Source organism: Taudactylus pleione, unplaced genomic scaffold (genome assembly GCF_031769625.1).
Source record: "Taudactylus pleione unplaced genomic scaffold, aTauple2 ptg000293l, whole genome shotgun sequence".
Lineage (NCBI taxonomy): Eukaryota > Metazoa > Chordata > Amphibia > Anura > Myobatrachidae > Taudactylus > Taudactylus pleione.
In genome coordinates this window covers 790,217-813,917 of record NW_028284695.1, presented here as the reverse complement: position 1 = coordinate 813,917, position 23,701 = coordinate 790,217, and the positions used below count along the sequence as shown (strand labels likewise).

General features: G+C 49.0%; 1 protein-coding gene across 1 annotated transcript in view; it reads left to right on the top strand.

The window, feature by feature from the left end:
- Window positions 1–16,792: 16,792 nt before the first annotated feature.
- The window catches only part of LOC148511759 (RNA polymerase II-associated protein 1-like), a 68,753-nt gene continuing 61,844 nt past the window's right edge, over window positions 16,793–23,701 (top strand). Inside the window, exons 1-2 of the mRNA XM_088482774.1 lie at window positions 16,793–16,841; window positions 19,427–19,637. Coding sequence (XP_088338900.1) covers window positions 19,448–19,637 — 190 coding nt within the window. The 5' untranslated portion in view covers window positions 16,793–16,841; window positions 19,427–19,447. The remainder of the gene's footprint in view (window positions 16,842–19,426; window positions 19,638–23,701) is intronic.

Sequence of the window (23,701 nt, the reverse complement as noted above, 5' to 3'; positions counted from 1 at the left end):
ACCCTCCCAGGGGGTGCCTAACCCTAAAAAGCCCTACAACCTACCCCCCCTTCCCGGCTTATCTTTGTTCGGTATGCCGGGCTCCCGGCGTAGTTCTAATTATTATTATTATCCTTTATTTATATGGCGCCACAAAGGTTCCGCAGCGCCTTACACAGTACATAAATGAGCACACAAGAAAAACAGTTAATAGTAATACAAAACAATGCAGGACAAGGACATGGTTATAAACATAGCTGCATAACACAAGCAGCAGGACATGAGCAACCAAGTGTTAGGTGCCGTTGTGGAGAGTTAGGAGTAAATTATACTATAAGTAAGGGGAGGAGAAGCACATGAGGGATGAGGGCCCTGCTCTTGAGAGCTTACATTCTAAAGTGGAAGGGCAGACAGACAGGGGCGACACAGAGGGGTAGATAGTGAGGAAGGAGCATGGAGCAGTGGGTTAGGATATGTCCTTCATACATCTATCTCTATGACAGAAATAGATTGTGTTATTTTCATGAGAGATGTACAAAATAAAGTTGTAGCACTTTAATTGTTGTGTGTTACATTTTAGCATCTATATACAGCCTGACAAAAAATGCAGCTATTATGGGACTGTCCTGCCATCCTAATACAGTAGTGACTACTTTAGTCCCAGCTGCTGGGTGCTATGCCATGCTCCTGTGAGTGGGTGCATCTCACATGCTAGACCCACTCACAAATGGGTGCAGCCATACATGATGTGGTCCCACAGGATGTTGCAGTACCCGGGCCCAGAATTTCTCTTGGCAGCCCTGGAGGTGACAGACAGAACCAGGAGGGAATGGGGCTTAGTGGTGGGGTAACAAGGCCATGGAGGGAGGGAGGTAGTTGAAAGTGGAGGGACAGGAGAGGTGGGGGAAAGAAGCAGAGGGTTGGAAGCAGACTGATGAGAGAAAAAAGGGGGAACAGCAAGTGGAGGAGACAAGAGGGGGAGGATAGCGATGGATAAAGTAGAGGATTATGTGGACATAGAATATGGGGGTTGTTTGAAGTAACGGTGTTCATGCTGTGGACGAGGTAATAAGTGAGATGTAAACTGGAGTGTAGGCTGTGAGATATAGAGACAGTGTGGATTAAAGTTGTTAAATGTTCAAAAATACATGTAAAGAACAGTGCTGCTAATGTATGAGCACAGCTCCAAAAGTGATATATAAAGGAGGAGAGGTCTGTGAGTAGTGGGTGCAGGAATTAGTTATTAAACAAATGATTAAAGTGGATAGATGTGACACAATTGAAAAGGCAATACAAATTGAATTTATGTAGTATGAGCACAAAATTACAATGGATTTCGACGCCTGTCATTAGTACCTTGCCGGGATTTGACAGTCGGGAAGCCGGTAGTCGGCATTTCGACTGTCGGCTTCCTGACTGCATCCCCTCATGTGCTTTTCCTTCCCTCACTTATACCATTGTTACCTTCTCACCACCAGCAACAGCACCAAACCTTGGGTTTGGCCACTCGGCTGCTTTTTTGGGTTCTATGGTGGCTGCTGCTGAACAAATGTTTATTACCCTTGTCCATGTTCTGTAATGTAATGTTACTTTTTTCCTGTTTTGTTTATACGGTTTCTGTTTATGTACTCTGTAAGGTGCTGCAGACCCCTTGTGGCACCATATAAGTAAAGGATAATTAATAATTGCAGCTAGCTCATTGTTGACGTCATTGACATGCCTGGTTCAAATCAGGTGTGACTATTTAAACCTCACTGTGTCCCTTTCAGTGCCAGAATATTAGGTCCCTTTGCTCCAGCACTTACCTGCTTTCCAGAGTCTCGCACCTTCTAGCGTTCCTGATTATTTTGGCCTTTTCTGATTCCGTTCGATGGTTCAGTGTACCAGACCTTGACCCACCTGACCCTTCTTCTGTTTGCAGATTCAGCATCACTCTTTCCTAGACTACCAGCTTGCCACACCAATGGGCACAGCTGAAGGCCACAACCTGTGGACTCCCTTTAGCAAAGCTCATCTCCTTTGCAGGGGATCCCTGGTGACTATAACGAGTTCTGTAAGACGCTGTGTTTCTGTTCTACCAGTACTATCCTTGATTGTCAACAAGGAATCTGTGACCTGATCCTACTTTGTGACAGGTGAGTCCTTTTACATGCTGCTCTGAGATCTTGTGTGTCACAAAGTAATGCAATTCATACCTGGTCACAATTTTGGTGACTCATGATTGGTCATCTGCCCAATGCTCACATTATCAATATGGCACTGGACATCTGAGACTCAAAATTTGAAGGGTGATATTCTGATTAGTTAGTGCCTATTTATTCAATCAGATGCCACATTAGCGTATACCAGCACAAAGCAGTTTCAGATTTAAAATTATGACTGAGACTTACAGCACTAAGCTTGGCTTGTCCTACAACATTCTCAATGCTTCCAAAGGCCGGGGGCTAGCACCTTTTACAAGGCGTTAGTGGTGCTAACAACTACTAGTGGGATGAACACTACCTAACAAGGGAATTTTTTAAAAAGGATTATCCTTTACAGACACATCTAAATATTATTAGTATATAATAATTATTATTATATCCTAGATTATTTAAAGACAGAGCAAAATATTATTATGTGTATATAACATATAAAATATTTATTATATCCTACATTCTTAATTTGTGGTCAGGTCTAGATTTGAGGAAAGACCATATAAGCCTGGGCAGAACTTTGTTTGCACATGATTGCTGTTTTTATTAAATACATTATTACTCAGTGACGTGCGGTGAGGTAAATGGCTGGGGAGGCACTGGCTAGTATCAGAGCAGATTTACAGATTCATATATGAACCCGAGGGTTCATGTGGGTATTATACAAAGATGCAGCAGTATATACTGTAGTGCTGTGAATTTGCTGCGTTTTGATCAGGGATGTGCGGAAAAGATAGACAGGGAAGGCAGTGCCTCACCTGCCATAGACTTTTTTACTCTAGAGTTATAAAAATTATTACAATAATACAAAAAAAATAGTTATATTTTCTTTAATTTTTTTCTTATAATTTTTATAGTCAAAGCTTTGGAGTATACCTAGGTATAACAGGAAAGGCTCTGCAAACCTGCCTTACCTCACATCACTGTTATCAATGTATCAGTTACATTTAACAAACAATTCCACTCTATAGCAGAGGTTCCCAAACTCGGGGCCTGATTCAGACCCGCTCGCAAGCGCATTGCGCTCGCAAGCGGGTCGATGGTGGCCCAGTGCACACACGCGGTGTGCACACTGCGCGTGCGCGAGCCCTGGAACGAGCGCAAAAAGCGCTCGCTCCGGGGCTCACAACAAAAGGGGCGGCTGTCGATGTAGATCGACAGCTCGCCCCATTTTGTAGGTGTGGGGGGGGTCTTCACAAACGGAGGCGTTCCCATGCAAAATCCTGCCATTTGTGGGCGGCCCCAGCTTCCGGCTTGATTTGAGCCAGAAGCTCTCTGGGGCTTGTGGCCACGAGACCCTACCACAAGGGTCTCGTCACAAGCCCGATGGTCTTGACCATCGTGACCATCATCATGGCCGCTCGCTATAGCTGTGGGTGGTCACGGCCAGGAGGCCACTCCTAAAAAAAGGTGACTTAATTAGTACCTCAGTCAATGTGATTTAACCACCTGTGCTCAACCATGGATATCTCTAAAGGTGCATACACACGTAACGATTTTGTAACCAACGATTTTCTGTCAGATGTTTTGTCAGATTTTCCCTTGAAAAAGTGAACAATTTTTTGAAGTGTAATGAACGATTTTTTGAACGATGAACGAATAATGGCCCTCATTCAGAGCCGTACGCTCTGAGCAGAGCGCACGCTCTGAATGAGGGCCGGCCTCCCTGAAAATGGAGCGTCCTCCTGGACGCTCGTATAGCTGTGGGTCACCACCCACAGGCTATACGAGCGTGCAGTTTGATGGCCGCGATGGTCGTGACCATCGAAACTGCGAGCCGGAGCCTGCGGTTGAGGTTTTCAACCACAAGCTCCGGAGTAATTTTGGCTCTATCAGAGCCAAAATCACTCCCACTGACATCACTAGTGATGTCAGTGGGCCGGCTTCTGACGGGAGGCGTTCCCGTGGGAACGCCCCCGTCAGGGAGGCACGCCCCCGGCACACCTACCAAAGGGGGCGTGCTGTCAATCAACATCGACAGCACGCCCCCTTTGATCAGACACAACGAGCGAAGGACTTTCCTTCGCTCGTCGCGTCTGGCGCATGCGCACGACGGAGCTCCCTCCGTCGTGCGCATGCTCAGTCCAGAACATCGACCCACTTGCGAGCGGACAGCCGCTCGCGAGTGGGTCTGAATCAGGCCCAATGTTCCTTCCCTTAATGAAAATCATCATGTTGGACAGACTGAAATGGATGATGAATGATAACTACAAACGGTAGTGCGCATTTGTGATTATCGTTCATCGTTATAACTCATAAACTGAACAATTATTTTGAACGATTTAACAATAACGTCGTTATCGACAAATCGTTAAAAAAATCGTTACGTGTGTATGCACCTTAAAGGCTCATACACACTAGACGATGTGCTGTATGAACGATATTGGTGAAAGATATCCCTTGAACTTTCTGTAGTGCAGGACAAACGTTATTGGGTGTATACACTGAAAGATATCCTGCTACGTCTTTGAACAGGCAATTCTTGACGATATAGTCAGATTGTCCTGCATGTATGGACGACAAAAGACATTGGCCCTGATTCAGAGCCGGACGCTCTGACCAGAGCGCTCGCTCTGAATCAGGGCCCTCCTCCATTAAAATGGAGCGTCCTCCAGGACGCTCGTATAGCTGTGGGTCACCACCCACAGCATATACGAGCGTGCAAAAAGATGGTCGCGATGGTCTTGACCATCGCGACCATCGGACTTGCGAGGGAAACCCTGCAGTCGGGTTTCCCAGCCGCAAGGCCAGGAGTGATTTTGGCTCTATCGGAGCCAAAATCACTCCCACTGACATCACTAGCGATGTCAGTGGGTCCGGCTTCAGACGGTAGGCGTTCCCATGGGAACGCCTCCGTCTGGCAGGCACGCCCACCAAAGGGGGCATGCTATCAATCAACATCGACAGCACGCCCCCTTTGGTGCGAGACCCCGAGCGATGGAAAGCCCGTAGCTCGCCGGGTCTCGCGCATGTGCACGACGGAGCTCCCTCTGTCGTGCGCATGCGCAGTGGGGAACATCGACCCACTTGCGAGCGTACTGCCGCTCGCGAGTGGGTCTGAATGACCCCATTGTTAACGAACCACAGGAGCGAGCATCGATGCTCATTTAATGCATACACACTGAACAAAATATATCGTTGACCAATATCGTTATCGTCCATAAAAATCGTCTAGTGTGTATGCGGCTTAAAGCTTAAGCCTGAGCTGTTGAGGTGCCTTGAGGACCATGTATGGGAACCTCTGCTCTGTAGAGATGATTGCAATGACTGTACTCGTACATGGCATGCTGCAAAGGAGTTGAAACCATAGAGAACCACATAGGTCAGAGGATAGGGATTTATGGGGTGGCTTGCAGTAAGTGTACCTTAAGTGGGCACTTGAATCTATCAAACTTTATATTACACTTTCTAAATAAAAAATGGATAAAACACAAGGTGGTTTTTATAGACTGTCCCTATTACTATTACTTTTGTTTAGCTAAGCTTTTCCAAATTACCAATTTTTTATTTTTTTGTCTACAGAAAAATATAAACTGGCTGTTAAAGTGGCAATAAATGATAGAAATAAGAACTACAAGAAGCAGTTGGCAACATTTTTTTTTTCAATTTTTCTTTTTATTGAAACACCGTATACAATATACAAAAAAAACAATATAAAAAATATATGTTACATATCAATTCAGTAACTGAAAGCAGAGTCAAAAACAAAGAAATTTTAAATCATCTCAATAATAACATATATTCATAACAATAAATTGAATATAATCAAATCAGTCTATCACCTTGAAGCGCAGTTGCCAACATTTAAAATGTTTTCATGTACACCTTGCTGCTGCATCTACCCTGCATCTAAAGGTGCCTACACACTATGCAATATCGTGTCCGATTGCCCTTGAACTTTCTCCGGCAGCTCCCCGGTAGTCGTGGGCACGATTTGGTGCAAAAAGTGTCCAATTTGACCCATAATCTCACAATCTATCATGCATCATATCCGATATCCAAATCTTGAGATCGTGTATGATAAATCGATAGGTTACCAAACACCTCACGAGGATTTGCTAGCTTTCAAATTAATCTAAATAAGGGGTGGGCTTAAGTAGCGGGAGCCATTTTAGGTCTGTGCACTTCTGCTGTGTGACTAGTGAGGCTTGGTGTATACCTGCTGAATGCTGTAGATTGCAATTGTGCTCTACTTTGTTTTGCCTGGCTCAACAAAGTGTTTTCTATCTGGCATTCTGTGCTAATGGATCCCTATCGGTATAGAGTTCTACTCGCCTATGCTGGGTTTAAGGTGATGAAGGAGAGGGCTCAGCAAAGGAGGAGAGCATGCTGGACCAAGAAGTGGCTGCTGCAGCGGGATACTCGCTCTCACATGTCCCTGTTGATGGAGATTTGGGAGAACTATCGCAACTTCCTGCGCATGGGGCTTGACAAGAGAGAAGCGGATCTACAATTACAGGCTTTCAAGGGCACGCCGAATTGTGGAAAATGTGTTTGGAATTCTCAGTAACTGGTTCCACATTTTCCACACCAGCATAAACCTGCATGTGGACAATATAGACTGGGTCGCATTGGCGTGCTGTGTTCTGCATACCTTTTTACGGCCTAACCAACCCAACAGAGGGCATCAGGCACATCTATGCCAGAAGACCCAGACCATCCAGAGGAGATTGCCCAGTTTACATTAGTGGCAGCACCACCAATGCAAACCACAGGGACTGCACAGGCCAAACAGGTGAGGGAGGAGTATATGGCCTATTTCCATGGGCCGGGTGCAGTCTTCTCCATCTCGCTCGGCCATGACAAGAGACTGACGCTGTGGTTCTTGTTCCATCATAAAGTACATAGGAGGATAGTTCCAAAGGGTGGGCCGATACACGTCATCGGCGGACGCTCCAGAACGTTTTGACTCCTCCACCTTCTTTCATTCTTTGACAAAGACTGTACAGAGATTTTGGTTCTCACCCATTTCACAGATGCATCAGTACAGTATTGTTGGCAGTATTCCACCAATTCCTCCAATGTCAATAGTTTTTTTGACTTATTGGAATAGTCGCGACAGCTAACCCTCCATAGACACTCCTTTGCCTCCAAACGCTCCAGGAAGCCGGTGATAAACTCACAGTCATTATCCAAAGACATAGCTAGGGAAAAAAATAATAATAATATAAATATGGACGCATACAATGTTCTCATAATTTTTAATAGTTTGGTTAGTTTAAAGTATTTTTAATGTTGATATGTTTGGTTGTTTAGTAATATGTTGTGTATAGTTTAAATTTTTTAAAAGTTGTTTTTGGTTTGGTTCAGTTCTTATCGTGTTTTTATGTTAAGATTAAGTTTGATCCAGATGGCATTTTACAATACATTTTTAAAATTCAGTTATATTTATTGTGGTCAAAAAGAAGTGATATGGTAAGAACTTACCTTTGTTATCTTTCTTTCTACGAAGTCCATAGGGTTCCACGGGATACCTTGGGGTATAGGCGATGGACGTGTTCATCGGGCACCACACAGTTAAAAATCTCTCCCAGGATGCATCGGGGCCCCTCTCCAATACCCCGCCCCCAAGCCAAGGCACCTTCAGTTACCTTCAGAGAAGGAGAAAAAAAGAGAGAGAAGAAAGTCTGGAACACACAAGGATCACAATCTCACACAGAAGGAGATGGAAAACTGGTGGCCAGAACAAAGCCCATCTGAAGCACAAGAGCGACAGGGTGGGAGTCCTGTGGAACCCTATGGACTTCGTAGAAATAGAGATAACAAAGGTAAGTTCTTACCATATCTCTTCTTTTCTACAGCAGAGTCCATAGGGTATCCACAGGATACCTTGGGGATGTCCCAAAACAGTATCCTTTAAGGGTGGGGACGCTCCTGTGCAGAAAGGAGAATCCGCCGCCCAAAGGAAGCATCCTGAGAGGCAAAGGTATCAAAGGCATAATACCTCACAAAGGTATGGACAGAAGACCACGTGGCCGCCATGCAAAGCTGAACAGCTGAGGTGCCGCGGCAAGATGTCCACGAAGGACCCACAGACCGTGTAAAAAGAGCAGTAACAGCACTGGAAGGCCCTCATGAGTGTAAGCCTCAGAGATTGTGCGAAGCGACCTAGCCAAAGTATGCTTATTGGCTGGCCATCCCTTCTTGTGAAAGTCATAGAGGACAAACAAGGAGTCTGACTTCCGAAGGGAACTAGTACAGTCCACATAAATCCTGAGGGCACGTACCACATCCAAGAGGCCTCACCTGCCGAGAGGTCTGGGGAATTAAAGGCCAGCACAATAATTTCCTTATTAATGTGGAAACTAGAGACCACCTTAGGAAGGAAACCAGGGCGAGTACAAAGCACCGCCCTGTCCTGGTGAAAAAACAGAAATGGGGAACGATAATAGAGAGCCCCCAAATCAGACACTCTTCTAGCAGAAACAATAGCCAGAAGAAAAACTGTCTTAGCAGTGAGGCATTTGAGATCCACTGAGTCCAGGGGTTTAAATGGAGGGCCCTAAGGACAACAGCCAAATTCCAAGGTGCCACAGGAGGGACAAAGGGAGGCTTAATGCGAAGGACCCCCTGAAGGTAAGTGTCACACGCCCCTCTGGAGACCCCAGAATCAGGCCCTGTTACTTACCGTTGCGGGCGCTGACACGTGCTGTCTTCCGGCTCCCACGCTGTGTGCTGCTTCCTCCTCTCAGGGCGGCCTCCGCTGTTGTCCTCCAGCGGGTCCCGCTGCTGTGCTGATTCCACGCTGGCTCCTGCTGATCGCTGGTCCCCGCTGATTACTCCCAGGAAGCGCTGTCCTCCGGTCCATGGGCGCGCCCATCTTGGATTGCCCATGTGACTCCACTACCACCAATGAAGAGTCCTCCTTCTCCCTCAGCCTATCAGCTCCCAGCGTCCACTATAAAAGGATCCCCAATGCTGACACAAGTTGCCAGTGCAACAAGTCCCTTAGGTCTACTAAGTGAACCTCCCCTCTGTGCTCCATGGCTATCCAGCCACCCAGCTACCAACGTCTACCCACGGCTATCCAGCCGCTCCACGTAGCCTCCCAGCTAGCAACATCTGCCCACGGCTATCCAGCCGCTCCACGCAGCCTCCCAGCTACCAACGTCTACCCACGGCTATCCAGCCGCTCCACGTAGCCTCCCAGCTACCAACGTCTACCCACAGCTATCCAGCCACCCAGCTACCAACGTCTACCCACGGCTATCCAGCCACTCCACGTAGCCTCCCAGCTACCAACGTCTACCCACGTCTATCCAGCCGCTCCACGTAGCCACCCAGCTACCAACAACTACCCAGGGCTATCCAGCCGCTCCATGTAGCTTCCCAGCTACCAATGTCCACTCAAGGCTATCCAGCCGTTCCAAGTAGCTTCCAAGCTACCACCTCTTCTATACGGCTCCTTAGCCACACCACGCCACTTCTACATTACTCGAACTCCTTATCAGTTTTCTGCATCCTCTCATGCGGAGGAACTTTGTCAAGCCAAGTCTCCTCCAGCGAGCGTCTGCACCAAGTAATACAGGTCCAAGGCCCAGTCCGGGAACACAGCCTCTAAATCCCACGATTGTGAGCAGAGCGCACGCTCTGAATGAGGGCCGGGCTCCATTTTCATGGAGCGTCCTCCTGGACGCTCGTATAGCTGTGGGTCACCACCCACAGGCTATACGAGCGTGCATTGTGATGGCCGCGATGGTCGAGACCATCGCGACCATCGAAATTGCGAGCCGGAGCCTGCGGTTGAGGTTTTCAACCGCAAGCTCCGGGGTGATTTTGGCTCTATCAGAGCCAAAATCACTCCCACTGACATCACTAGTGATGTCAGTGGGCCGGCTTCTGACGGGAGGCGTTCCCGTGGGAACGCCCCCGTCAGGGAGGCACGCCCCCGGCACGCCCACCAAAGGGGGCGTGCTGTCAATCAACATTGACAGCACGCCCCCTTTGATCGGACACAACGAGCGAAGGACTTTCCTTCGCTCGTCGCGTCTGGCGCATGCGCACGAAGGAGCTCCCTCCGTCGTGCGCATGCTCAGTCCATAACATCGACCCACTTGCGAGCGGACAGCCGCTCGCGAGTGGGTCTGAATCAGGCCCTAAGTGCGGATATCCAAAAGAGGAGCAATCCTTTGCTGGAAACACACTGAAAGTGCAGCAAAGCGGAGACCAAGGTCCAAACCCGCCTGCAGGAAAGACAAAACTCTGGATACCCTAAACACTTCGGGGTCATAACCTCTGGGACGACACCATTCAAAGTAACTATGCCACACACTGTGATAAATCCTGGCAGAGGCAGGTTTCCATGGTCTGACCACACAGCCGGAAAAACCTTTGGACCTTAGGAGGGATGTCTCAAGAGCCACGCTGTCAAAGACAGACGACCGAGCTCCGGATAAAGGCAAGGACCTTAAGACACCAGGTCCGGACATTGAGGAAACAGTCACAGTGTATTGATGGAGAGACTCTGAAGATCTGAGTACCAGTGATGTCTGGGTTACGCTGGAGCCACCCGCAGGACAGTGCCTCCTTCTTTTTTGAACTTCCGAAGTACTCGAGAAAATATGAGATATGTTAAGAACTTACCTTTGTTACCTCTATTTCTATGAAGTCCATAGGGTTCCACAGGATACCTTGGGGTATAGATGATGACGTCAGGCATCAGGCACCATAGAGTTAAGTTTTCAGCCTCCCAGGATGCACTAGGGTCCCCCTCCTATACCCCGTCCCCGAGCCAAGGCATCTCAGTTACGTACCAAGCCATAGGCCGGAGGAGGAGAAGAGAGAGAAAAAAGATCTGGACACACACAAGAATCACATTCTCACCAGAGGGAGATGAAAAAAAAACGGTGACCAGAGTAAAGCCCATCTGCAGCACAGGTGCGACAGGGCGGGAGTCCTGTGGAACCCTATGGACTTCGTAGAAATAGAGATAACAAAGGTACGTTCTTACCATATCTCATATTTTCTACATCAGGGTCCATGGGGTATCCACAGGATACCTTGGGGATGTCCCAAAGCAGCATCCTTTAAGGGTGGGGACGCTCCTGTGCTGAAAGGAGAATCCGCCGCCCGAAGGAAGCATCCTGAGAGGCAAAGGTGTCAAACGCGTAATACCTCACAGAGGTATGGACAGAGGACCACGTGGCAGCCTTGCAGATCTGGACTGCAGAGGCACCACGTCGAGCTGCCCACGAAAGACCCACAGACCTAGTGGAATGAGCCCTCACAGAGGATGGAACCGGAAGGCCTTCATGAAGATAAGCTTCTGAAATTGCCATACGAATCCAACCTGCCAAAGTCTGCTTTGAAGCAGGCCAACCCTTTTTACGGAAGCCATAGAGGACAAACAAGGCGTCCGACTTCCTAAACGAAGAAGTGCGGTCAACATAAATCCTTAAGGCCCGCACAACGTCCAAAGTGGCCTCACCCACTGAAAGGTCAGGTGAGTTAAAAACCGGCACAACAATTTCCTCGTTGATATGGAAACTTGAAACAACTTTGGGAAGAAATTCAGGACGAGTGCGCAGCACTGCCCTGTTCCTATGAAAAATCAGGAAAGGGGGTCTACAGGAGAGAGCCCCTAAGTCAGAAACACATCTGGCCGAAGCAATGGCCAGAAGGAAAATTGTTTTAGCTGTCAGCCATTTAAGGTCCACTGAGCCCAGTGGTTCAAACGGCGGTCCCTGGAGAGCCCTCAGGACCACAGCTAAATCCCAAGGCACCACCGGTGGAACAAAAGGCGGCTGAATTCGAAGAACACCTTGCATAAAGGTGCGCACATCAGGGATTTCAGCAATCCTACGATGGAACCAGACTGACAGGGCAGACACCTGCACCTTCAGAGAAGCAAGGCGAAGCCCATGGTCTAGCCCTGCCTGTAGGAAAGCTAACACTCTAGACAGACGGAACTCCCGAGGGGCATAACCTCTCGGTCGACACCACTGGAAGAACGTATGCCACACACGATGGTATATCCTTGTAGAAGATGGTTTCTGAGCTCAGCATAGTTTGTACCACAGAGCTGGAAAACTCCCTGGACCTTAACATGGCCGTCTCAACAGCCACGCCGTCAAAGACAGCCGAGTCAGGTCTGGGTGAAGACAAGGACCCTGTGACAGCAGGTCCGGTCGTAGCGGCAACCACAGAGGAATGTCCACGGACAGACTCCGAAGGTCTGAGAACCAGTGCCGCCTGGGCCACACGGGAGCTATCAACAGGAGCGTGCCTCCTTCCTGTTTGAATTTCCAGATTACCCGTGGAAGGGAAAATGGAGGAAAGAGATAAGCAAACCGGAACGTCCACTGGACGGACAGAGCATCCACCAGAGACGCCTTTTCGTCTCTTGTTCGAGACCCGTACACCGGCAACTTGTTGTTGTGCCGTGACGCCATGAGGTCTATCTGTGGAAGACCCCACCTGTCCACCAGAAGTTGAAAGACGTCCTGGTGCAGAGACCATTCCCCCGGATGTACGTCCTGGCGACTGAGAACGGCCACCTGCCCTGGAACAAGTGTGGACCCGTGACAGCTCCCCAGCCCCGAAGGCTGGCGTCCGTTGTTAACAGGACCCAGTTCACCACCCAAAATGGACGACCCTTGTCATCTGCAACCACCAGCTACAGCCCAGTAACCTCTGCCCTCGGCGACTCTGCAGACAAATGCGCACCCTCAACTGTAAGGCAGAGATCTTTTCCTCCGTCACAAAGATCCTCTGCTGTCTGGAGTCCAATAAGGCTCCGAGGTGCAGAATCCTCTGAGACGGGATCAGTGTGGACTTTTGCCAGTTTATTAACCAGCCGTGACGTTGCAGTACTGCAATCGTCAGGTCCAAGTGGCGTAGAAGGAGCTCTTGAGTTCCTGCCACCAACAGAAGGTCGTCTAGGTACGGCAACATGCGGACTCCCTGCAGCCGCAGGTAAGCCGCCATGACCTTGATGAACACTCGTGGTGCTGTCGCCAGGCCAAAAGGTAACGCCCGGAACTGGAAGTGATTGTTGCGGATTGCAAACCTGAGGAACTGCTGATGGCGCAAAATAGGGACATGCAGGTAAGCATCCTGTATGTCCAATGACACCATGTAATCCCCAGGTTCCAGCGCCAGAATGATGGACCGTAGGGTTTCCATCCGAAACCGTGGCACCTGCAAGGACTTGTTGAGGGCCTTGAGGTTGAGAATCGGACGGTACGACCCATTGGGTTTCTGCACCAAAAATAGATTGGAATAGAAACCCTGGCCCCTCTGGGAGAATGGTACAGGCACTATAACTCCAGCCTGGAGCATAGTGTGCAAAACCTTCCGCAGTTCCAAAGCTTTGTTCCGGTCCAATGGAAGGCCCGTAGTGAAGAATTGGGATGGGGGCCTGTGCCGAAAGGAGAGGGCATACCCGTGAGAAACCACCTTGTGAACCCAATTGTCTGTCGTGGTTATCGACCAACAGTGGGCGAACTGCAGCAGGTGGCCTCCCACTTTGGGATCCCCCAAAGGGAGGCCCGGACTGTCAGGCCGCAGGTTTGTCATCTGACTTAGGGGCCGGACGTCTAGTACTCCAGGCCTGTTTCCTGGGCTTGGCCGATTTCTTGGGCCCAGCCTGTTGGGGAAAAGACTGTGCTTTAGGCCTACCCTGGGCCCCATAAGGCCGAAAGGACGACGCACCCAAACTTGAAGGGACCACAGCAGACGGGAGACATGCAGATTTGGCTGCCGCCAGCGTGGCTACAATTTTGTCCAGATCCGGACCAAATAGGACTTCTCCATTAAAAGGCAAAGCTTCTAAGCCCTTTTTGGAATCAGCGTCCGCCTTCCAAGATCGCAACCATAAGGTGCGACGAGCAGCTACAGCTGCCGAAGAAATCCGAGATGTGAGGATACTGATATCCAAGGCCGCTTCATTGATGTAAGTGGCCGAATCCCGGAGATTGCCTACCAACTCGGCCTGTTCAGCCGAACAGTCGGAATCCAAAGACGCCTCCAAACTATCAGCCCAGCGCTCCATAGCTCTGGCTACCCAACATACGGCCATAGCCGGTCTGGATGCCCCCCCCGCGAGGGAATAAATGGACTTTAGGCAGATCTCCACCTTGCGGTCTGTAGCATCCTTCAAGGAGGACATGGAGGGCATGGGCAAGGTGGCACTTCGGACTAGGCGTGTCACATGAGAATCCACTTGTGGAGGGGATTCCCACTTAGAAAAATAATTGTCTGCAAACGGATAAGCCACAGCTAAGCGACTCTGAAGCTGATACCGTTTACCAGGATGTTTCCACGCCTCCTCTAAATGGTCTACTAGCTGACCCAAAAGAGGAAACACTGTGGCGTCACCCTTAATGTCCTTAAAAAAGGCATATTTGGACTTGGACACCAGAGGATCGTCATCCTCAATAACTAAAGCCGTGCGGACTGCTCTAATAAGACCATGAATATAAACCTTGGACTTAGCGTCCGACTCTTTAGTACGGAGAGGTTCTTGGTCAGATAGATCCAGAATCTCACCATCATCGGACGTCACATCGTCATCCTCATAAGGAGCAGACAGAGACGCCACAGGCCGCTTATGTGGCCGCAACACAGACTCCCCCTGTAACACGTCTGACAAATGCTGTACCGAATTTGTCAGTGAATTAACCCAGACAGGCTCCTGTGAAACCTGGGGAGGGGAAATAGGGAGACTGTGGGGTACCATCAGTTGTCTCGGGAACCCCTGCATGGGTGACGACACCACTGACTGCTGGGACAATCCCATCTGGGAAAACGCAGGTGGCGGAGCTAACTGGCCCACTAGGGTTGTAAGCGCTTTAGCGAAACAAGCCCAGGGAGGTTCCTGTACCGAAGCCGTGACAGTAATTGGCCGTGCCAATAAATAACACTGCCGACATAGCCCCTCCGCATTACCCTCCCCCTCCGCTAATGGTACATTGCACTTAGTACACATAAGCTGGAGAGGAAATTCACTCTCAGGCATGATGGTAAGTATGTGACCCCTCTCACTGACACTTATTAGTATAGTGGGAGAACCACCCTGCAATCACCGCACCGCAAAGGCTTCAGCAGAGGAAGAGCAGGGACAGTAAAATGGCTGACAGTAGAAAGTGAAAGTACAGGCAGCAGCGCTAGCAGAAGTCACATACAATGCAGAAGAAATTAATCCCTGCACTATCAGCGCTGTTCCTCAACTACACAGACACAGAGCCTGGTAGGACACAGCGCTGCATACACAGACCTGTTTCAACGGAGGAGAGGTATGCCGGGGGACCCAGACCGCGATGCCACCGTCAGCAGCTCCAGCAGCGTTCACCATGCAAAGATGGCCACCGAGGAGCAGAGAGGAGGCCGGCCTGGAGGAGGAGCACTGCCACAGGGCCAATCGGCAGTGCAGAGAGGGCTGTGTGCAGCGGGGGAGGCGCCGGCTGTGTACAGGGAAGGCGCGCTCCCCTGGCATGCAATTAACCCCTGGGACGCCGCAGCGCTTGCCGCTCAGCTGCGGTCCGCTGTCCCAGGGGGTAGTGGAAGCGCAGGTTAGTTACCTGGCTCCACGCTGCAGCCAGTCCACAGGGAGCCCCCTGCCTGGGGACTTTGGGCCTGATTCAGAGCCGCTCGTTCGCTCCGAGCGATGTTCGCACATCTGCGCATGCGCCAACCAGTCATTGCGGTCAGAAATCGTGTGTTCGCAAAATAGCGAGTGCCTGCTAATTTGAGTGACAGGATGAGGCGTTTGTGGATGGTAACAGGGGAAGGTGCTTGAAAACGGGGAGTGGAGATCCGAACGCAGGCGTGCCAAACGGTCAAAATGGCCGTTTAATGGGAGTGCATAATTAACAAAGCAGCGTCATCGGCCACGTCACTTGGTTGTCTCTTAGCCTGAACTGTTCGCATGATTGACTAAACAGCGTGGTGAATAGCCCTGGGAGGGAGGTCCCGGAGATATTCAATTCAGAATGGTGCTCAATTGAATCGAGCCCTATGTTTTTTTTTTTTACCTATGAGGGCCGATTTTCCTCTTTTTTTTTTTTATGCAAAGCTTATGAGATATATTTATTGTCTTTACGGCTCAAAGTATGATGGTATACGACAATATGGCATAGTGCCACCTTAGTCCGCCGCTGAATTTTTAATTACTCTACAAGCTGGCACTATGCTTAATCACGATGCATGCACGATCATGCTTACATCCACTAGACTGAGACTGTGCATAGATTGAGCCTAGCAACTATCTACAACTCCCAGAAGCCCCAGCCTGACACAGCTCATGGAGCATTTCCATCCTATTTACAGCATCCTCCTACTGGTTGTGTGCCCGGAGCAAGTGTGTGTGCGCAGCAGCAACTGGGGGAAGTTGGAGCTGTCCTGTATAAAGCGGTGCTGCCGACCCTGTGCAGGATAACATAACGCTGTGCTGCTGGCTACAGGTCATGATACGAACATGGCCTCTGTATAGCCCGTGAGATCCACCCTCTTCCAGCTGTTCCAGGCATGCTGCAGTGAGTCAGGTAATGAGTATGGCGCATATGTACTATCTATCAGCGATGTATGACCTGTCTTTAGCATTATGTGACAGTCTATAGGGAGTGGGAGAGGAAGGGAGAGAGTAAGAGGTACAGGATGAGAACAGAAAGCAGTGAGAGATGCAGGAGGTTACAAACAGATGGAAGAAGGGAGAGAGAAGTGCAGAGGGTGAGAAATGGAAGGAGGGGAGTGAGAGGTGCAAAGCTTGAGAGAAAAAAAGGAATGAGAGATGGACGCACGACGCCCTCATTTTGAGGCCACGCCCCCTGATGCATTGACCACACACATTTTTAAGGCGCGCACATACACTAGTTCTCCATACCCCCACTTCAAAATTCCCACTTCGACCACTGGTGTGTAGGCACCTTAAGCATGTGACACATAACATATTATCTTTGTGTGTCTTGGAGCACTGCAATGCAATTATTTACTGGTGTCGACTATAATATATTCTTATTTTGCATTTTAAATCCTGCCCTATGCTATAAAAAAGTGTAAACTTACAAAGCCCAGAAAACAATACTACTTATATGCCCATAACTTGTAGAAGAGTGGGAAACTGTATTGTAAAGTTGGCTAATAGTTAAAAAACTTAAAGGGATATTCCAGTGACATATCTTTAAAACCTGGGACTTAGGGACAGTTGGCAACTATGCAGGAAGCTATATTAGTAGTGCATACATAACATAGGCAAAGTTTGGTAACCAACCACCGGCAAATGATGGCTACTCATGCAGACTTCCTGATCCTAAACAACGCTACTATAGCTATTTATTTTTTATCTAATGCTGGGCAGCGGTGTGCAAATAAGGTTACACATGGACTTATATAAACACAAGAGAGCGACTCGACTGAATAATCAAAATGTTGAAGTTGTCGACTCCCAAAAAACTGGCAGCACGCATGCGCAGTCTATTGCCTTTCAATTGCCTTTCAATTGCTGCTGACACTGACATCTGCGTTCCAAAGAGCGGAAATTACATCACCGAGGTTAGGGTGGAAGTGTGCACCATGTGTTTTGCACTGACTGTCTGATCTATTGTAGGTGAGTAACTAAATGTGCTGTAGAAGCCGGGCCTGGAAAATATGCAGAAACGCTGACTAAAAACGTAACCTTAATGTACCAAACTCAATGCAATATCATTATACTGGCATGTTTATTTTACGTTTATATAGGGCTGGAAAGAGAATAGAATACACTTGAGCTTCAGGATATAGTAAGGGTTCATTGGACAGGAAAAACAAAGTGTGGGCATGTTTGCGTGCTGCAGCATAGATACACGTTGATGTTGCATACAGACAGTGAAGATTACTACAGTTGTATATGTGGCACAAATAATTACAGTGTGGAATTATACCATTAAGTAAACAATATTAAGCTTCTGGGTTTGCGATAGTTGTATCAGGAATTTGGGATCTGCTGCAGCCGAACTGTGTTCCAGTCCTTGATTGTAATTCTGTTGTACTGTGGCGCATCTGGGGGTGGGGTTGCAGTGGGTCGAGGGAGGGAGGTTGGAAGAAACGGTATGTGCACTGTTGTTCCCTTTTATCTTTTTGCTGTATTAATCAGTGATGACTATCGGTTTCCCTGTTTCGCACTCTTGGTGAGTAACTTTAAGCGGTCTAAGGGCCTGATTCAGACCCACTCGCAAGCGGCTGTCCGCTCGCAAGTGGGTCGATGTTGTGCACTGCGCATGCGCACGACGGCGGGAGCTCCGTCGTGCGCATGCGCCAGACGCGACGAGCGAAGGACTTTCCTTCGCTCGTTGTGTCTGATCAAAGGGGACGTGCTGTCGATGTTGATTGACAGCACGCCCCCTTTGGTGGGCGTGCCGGGGGCGTGCCTCCCTGACGGGGGCGTTCCCAAGGGAACGCCTACCGTCAGAAGCTGGCCCACTGACATCACTAGTGATGTCAGTGGGAGTGATTTTGGCTCTGATAGAGCCAAAATCACTCCGGGCCTTGCGGTTGAAAAACTCAACCGCAGGCTCCGGCTCGCAGTGACGATGGTCAAGACCATCGCGCCCATCAAACTGCACGCTCGTATAGGCTGTGGGTGGTGACCCACAGCTATACGAGCGTCCAGGAGGACGCTCCATAATTATGGAGGGCGGCCCTCATTCAGAGCGTGCGCTCTGCTCAGAGCGTCCGGCTCTGAATGAGGGCCTAAGGCTGAATTGTTTGCTGCTGTAGGAACAACAGGGTAATACAAAGGAGAGGAGAGGGAATGTTTCTTCTTGGCTCTTACAAGAGCTAGCTGCTACTTATGTGAAGCTGTGGAGTTAGAAGCGCCTTGTATACAGTTTTGCTGTGTGTTGATAAGCTTAGTCTTCCAGGACTCAGTTTTCCCCAATTGCCATTACTTCAATTCTTTCAAGATAGCCAGGCAGGGGTTCTGCGGGCTGGAGTGACGTCCAGTGTTGTGTGAGTGGGTGGTATCGAATCCAACGCGTTTCATCCTGTGTAGGGACTTCATCAAGGATATGTTTCAACCTGTAATAGTGCAACTGATGTTGGGCAGTTGACCTGATATTGCAGTGTATGTATATAATAATGGAAATGCTGTCAGCAGATTTTATTGGATTGTGTGTACAGTCATCTTCTGACCGCACCAATATCCGCATTAAAACTTAAACGGCCTTAGTTGCTCCAGCTGTTCTTTTGATTTAGCCAGTCACGTTGAAACTGAACTTCTGGGCCTGTCGTTCCTCTATTGCCCTTATTAATTGTTTTTTATTTCCCCCTCTTGTTAGATGTCCTGAGAAAAACTCAAGATGCTGTCACGGCCAAAGCCTGGGGAGTCTGAAGAAGACATCTTGAACTTCCAAAATCGATTTCTTGCTGCTCGGGCCTCTGCAGCGGCAACAGTTGTTAGGAAAGCAGATAAGAGAAAAGGAGCTTCTGAGGAAGCAGACACGCAGACAGCTGGAGGAGCAGAAGGAAGAGATGTTGTCACACTTCAGGGTAAAGATGGATGTGTAGTACACAGTATAAAAGATTGTGGAGTTTGCTAACTATTGGTGAAACCACCTGATTTAGCTGATAGTCATGCTTCCTGTACTATGTTCCCTTTCATTTTGGTTGGAGACTCAATAAGCACAGTTCTAAAATGATCATCGTTAAACATTTAAAAGAATGATATGAGAGTTATTTAAACATTTGTTGGATCTAAACACCTGTGCAAGCACCCTTGCCATGTTACCAGTATTTAAAAAAAAAAAATCTGTTGCATGTGCTCAGTGTCTTTATATCACTGTGTGTGTGGTCTCAATGTGTGTGCATGATGCCTGATATTAATCTAATGCATATTGTTTGGAAAATTATCAAGATGATGACTGCTACCAGCATGTGTTTGTGATCATTCACTGACATTTCTAACATGCCCAGTTGTGATCTGTGTTCAGGCCAGACAGCAGGGATGGATTATGCATGGTCAGCATTGCAACTGCATTTAAGATTGAGTGTGTATGGAGGGCCTGATTCAGACTCGCTCGCGAGCTCATAGCGCTCGCAAGCCAGTTGATGGTGGGGTACTGCGCACGCTGCTCGCATGCGCAGGCCCCGGAGCGAGAGAGAAATTCTCTCGCTCCGAGACTCACTACAAAAGGGACGGCTGTCGATGTTGACCGACAGCTCGCCCCGTTTTGTAGGCGGGAAGGGGGAGGCTGGCCATAAAACGAACAAAGGGAGCATAATAGTGAAATTTTAATACAATCTTAAAACAGAACACATAAATAAAATAAAGTTCAACAGAGCATTAAACACATTATACTCTTAACAATCCCGACATGATCTGCAAGCCTACCGATTCCTGGAGCTCCAGAATCTATCTCAGCCGCTGTGATTCAGGTCCCTCACTGACGAAGTCACGTTTGGATGACGAAACCAGTTGGGCTTGTTCCCGAGCTGACTATTCCGTTCAGTGTGAGCAGACTGCAAGACCTGACTCTCAGCAGCTGTGATAGATTCTGGAATGTTTTTACAATATACGGAATCTGGGCCTGATTCAGCACAGATCGCAGCTGCGTAATCGCATGCAATGAAGACTGCGAAAATATGCTAATGTCTGCCACCGCTCAGCCAGCATAGAGATGCCCACTACTGCTTTCTCACCTCCGTAATACCTCGCAGTCCTGAGTATACATCGGAGGACATCAGCCCATCAATTACAGCAGGTCTGACCTGTCTCAGAGATTATATAGGAAGTGGGCCTCAGACTGCACACCTTGCAATGAATAGAGGTTTTTGGCATAATCTTGGCCAAGGTTATGGGGCTACCCACCGCATCCGGGTAACCTCTGTCGGGTAGGTCCCTAACATACTAGGATTCAAATCCAGAGCGCAGGACACCCCAAACTGGCCCAGCTAAGACGCCGCAGGGCACCGCCATAGTAAGAAAACTGCAGTGTAAAAGAGATAGTTAAGAGCAGCCAAGATTATGCCAAAGGCCTCTATTCATTGCAAAAATGTATTTATTTATATACAATCAGTTAATTTGGAGTTGAGCACCTGCACTTATTTTTTTGTGCATATAACACTGTCTCAGAGATTGCAAGTCTCGTCACACGCAGTGAGTACTCAAGCTGCGTATGTAATCGCAGTGGCTAATTTATGCACGCCAATGCAACAGCGTTCAAACTGTCACGCCTGCGTTTCCTTAACCACTCCCAAATGCTCACGGCCTGTCACTCATTCTGCGATGGAATCCTATCTTCGTGCGTAATTGTAGTGCGATCGTACGCGGTTGCAATTGCGATCTGTGTTGAATCAAGCAGTCTGTCTGCTTATAAAGAATTGGGACTGAACTTGGGCATTGGTGATATATATATATATATATATATATACATACACACACACACGCTGCTTGAAAAGTAATGAGACAAATTTTTTTTTTTGAAGAATCAGATGACTCCACAGGATTTGAACCTTTTTCTTTTTCAAAGTAGCGTCCTTCACATTCAGTAAATTTTTTGCAGCGATTCAAATACATGCAGTAGACTGTTTTGTGACATCACTATTAGTGTTGCAGCTGTGGCATTTTTCCCTTCATAATCTGTTGAGAACTTCTTTCTGTGCAGTTATTTTTTTTTAAGGTTGGAAATGTCCAGAAATCACAGGGCGTTAAGTCCGAGCTATATGGAGGGTGTTCCAGTGCTATCCCATTAATTTCAGTCAGTGCTGCAAATGCAAAAGAAACAACGTGGTCAAGCATTGTCTTAGAGCAAAAACCACTGTTTCTACTTCAGGGTCCATAGGGGGTCCACAGGGTTGACCTTGGGGTATAGCTGGATCTGGATCCATGGGCACCACGCAGTTAAAGCTTTAGCTGCTCCCAGGATGCACTTGGGTCCGTCCTCCTCTATACCCCGCCCCCGGCCACAGCACCTCAGTTTGAGTTGGTGCCCGGCCGGAGTCGGGTCACCTGCGCAGGGGGGCTGCAGGAGCAGCCCCCAAAAGCTTTCTATTTTTATTTAAAAAAAAAAAAAAAAGAGCCTGTTAGATTTTTATTTTAAAACAGAGGCTCTAGTGTGGCAGCGACGGGCTGTCTATGCAGACGCCCACGCTGCCGCTCTCCTTCCCCGCTGGCGCCGCGACGCCAGTACTGCACTGGGGATCGCGGCGGGAGGCCAGAGTCCGTACTAGCCGGACTCTGGGTCCCTCCCTGGACTGCTGCCGGAGTCGCCGGGGACAAGGTAAGCCGCGAGTCGCCGATTAGCGGCGGCTCGCGGGTATTGCCTGCACATGCAGTCCTTTGCCCCCGGTCCTAGGGGACAGACCGGGGGCCGCTAGCGGTGGCGGCGGGCTCCCCCTCTGAGGAGGAATAACCCGTGGGACCACTAGACCACCAGGGATATATGGCAAGCGGGATGCCGGCAAGCCCTGGGGTTAATATGCTAGCCAGGGGAGGAAGCCTTCCCTGTCAGCGGCTCCTCCCCTCAGCTCAGCGCGCCTTTCAGCACGGAGTCTGGTGTCGCTGAGCTGCAGTTACACGGCCACTCCTCCTCTGAGGTCTCTGGGGGCCATTTTCTACAAGTGGCAGCGCAGATCTTCAGGGAGCACGCGGACCGGTCCCCCTGTGTACCTCTCCCCTGATTAAGGACAGCGTACACAGCACTATAGCCCTCCCAGACACTGAATCTGGGCAGGTTGATTGTAGTGTAAAGGTGCAGTGAGTATTACTTCTGCATGGTATGTGACTTTTGCTAGTGCTGCCTGTCTGTTGCCAGATATATTTTTTGACTATATAATATATTCTGTCATGTCAGACGAGGAGGTTGAGCGCTCAGTGGCTCCGGTGTTGGCCTCCTGCGGACGCTGTTCTGCAGGAGTAGATAGGGAGGATTTGTCACAGGATGGCCTGTGTAGTCGATGCCAGGTGGCTCCTGGCCCATCCAGACCTTCTCTGGCGCAGGAACCACCGTGGGCGATGTTTTCTCAAGTGCTGGTGTCTATTGCGGACCGTCTGTCGGTCCCGACTGCTCTCCCTACTAGGGCGTTGCCCCAGCCGACCATCCCCCATTCCCCGGGTGTCCCGCAGTTATTGCGGAGTCCTCCTGGGTCTCAATCAGTAGGTCCCTATGCGGGGTTGCCTATGTATATACAGGCTTCCCCTGTGCCGCAGCAGCCTGTGGTACCTTTTCAGGCCCCTATGGCGACTCCTCCACCATGGGTGGATGTGCTCTCCAACTCCGTGCAAAATTTGGCGGCCGCTTCCTCGGCTTTTCAGTCAATGTTGCAGACTGACATGCCTTCTAGGATTTCAAAACGCCCACTCATGACACGGGCTGCTCAGGTATCGGACTCAGAGGTTTCCTCAGATGATGGGGAGGTCCCTGATGACACTGACTCGGACGCCTCGGTCCAGGAAATGGATACCAAGTCGTCCATTAATGTGCGAGCACTAGTTAGGGCGGTGCGAGCTATTCTTCTTATAGAGGATGAGGCACCGGTTCCTAAGTCGAAGTTTCCTAGTTTCAAAAAAACTAAGGTGGCTTCTGCGGTGTTTCCCCTGTCGGATCAGTTGACGG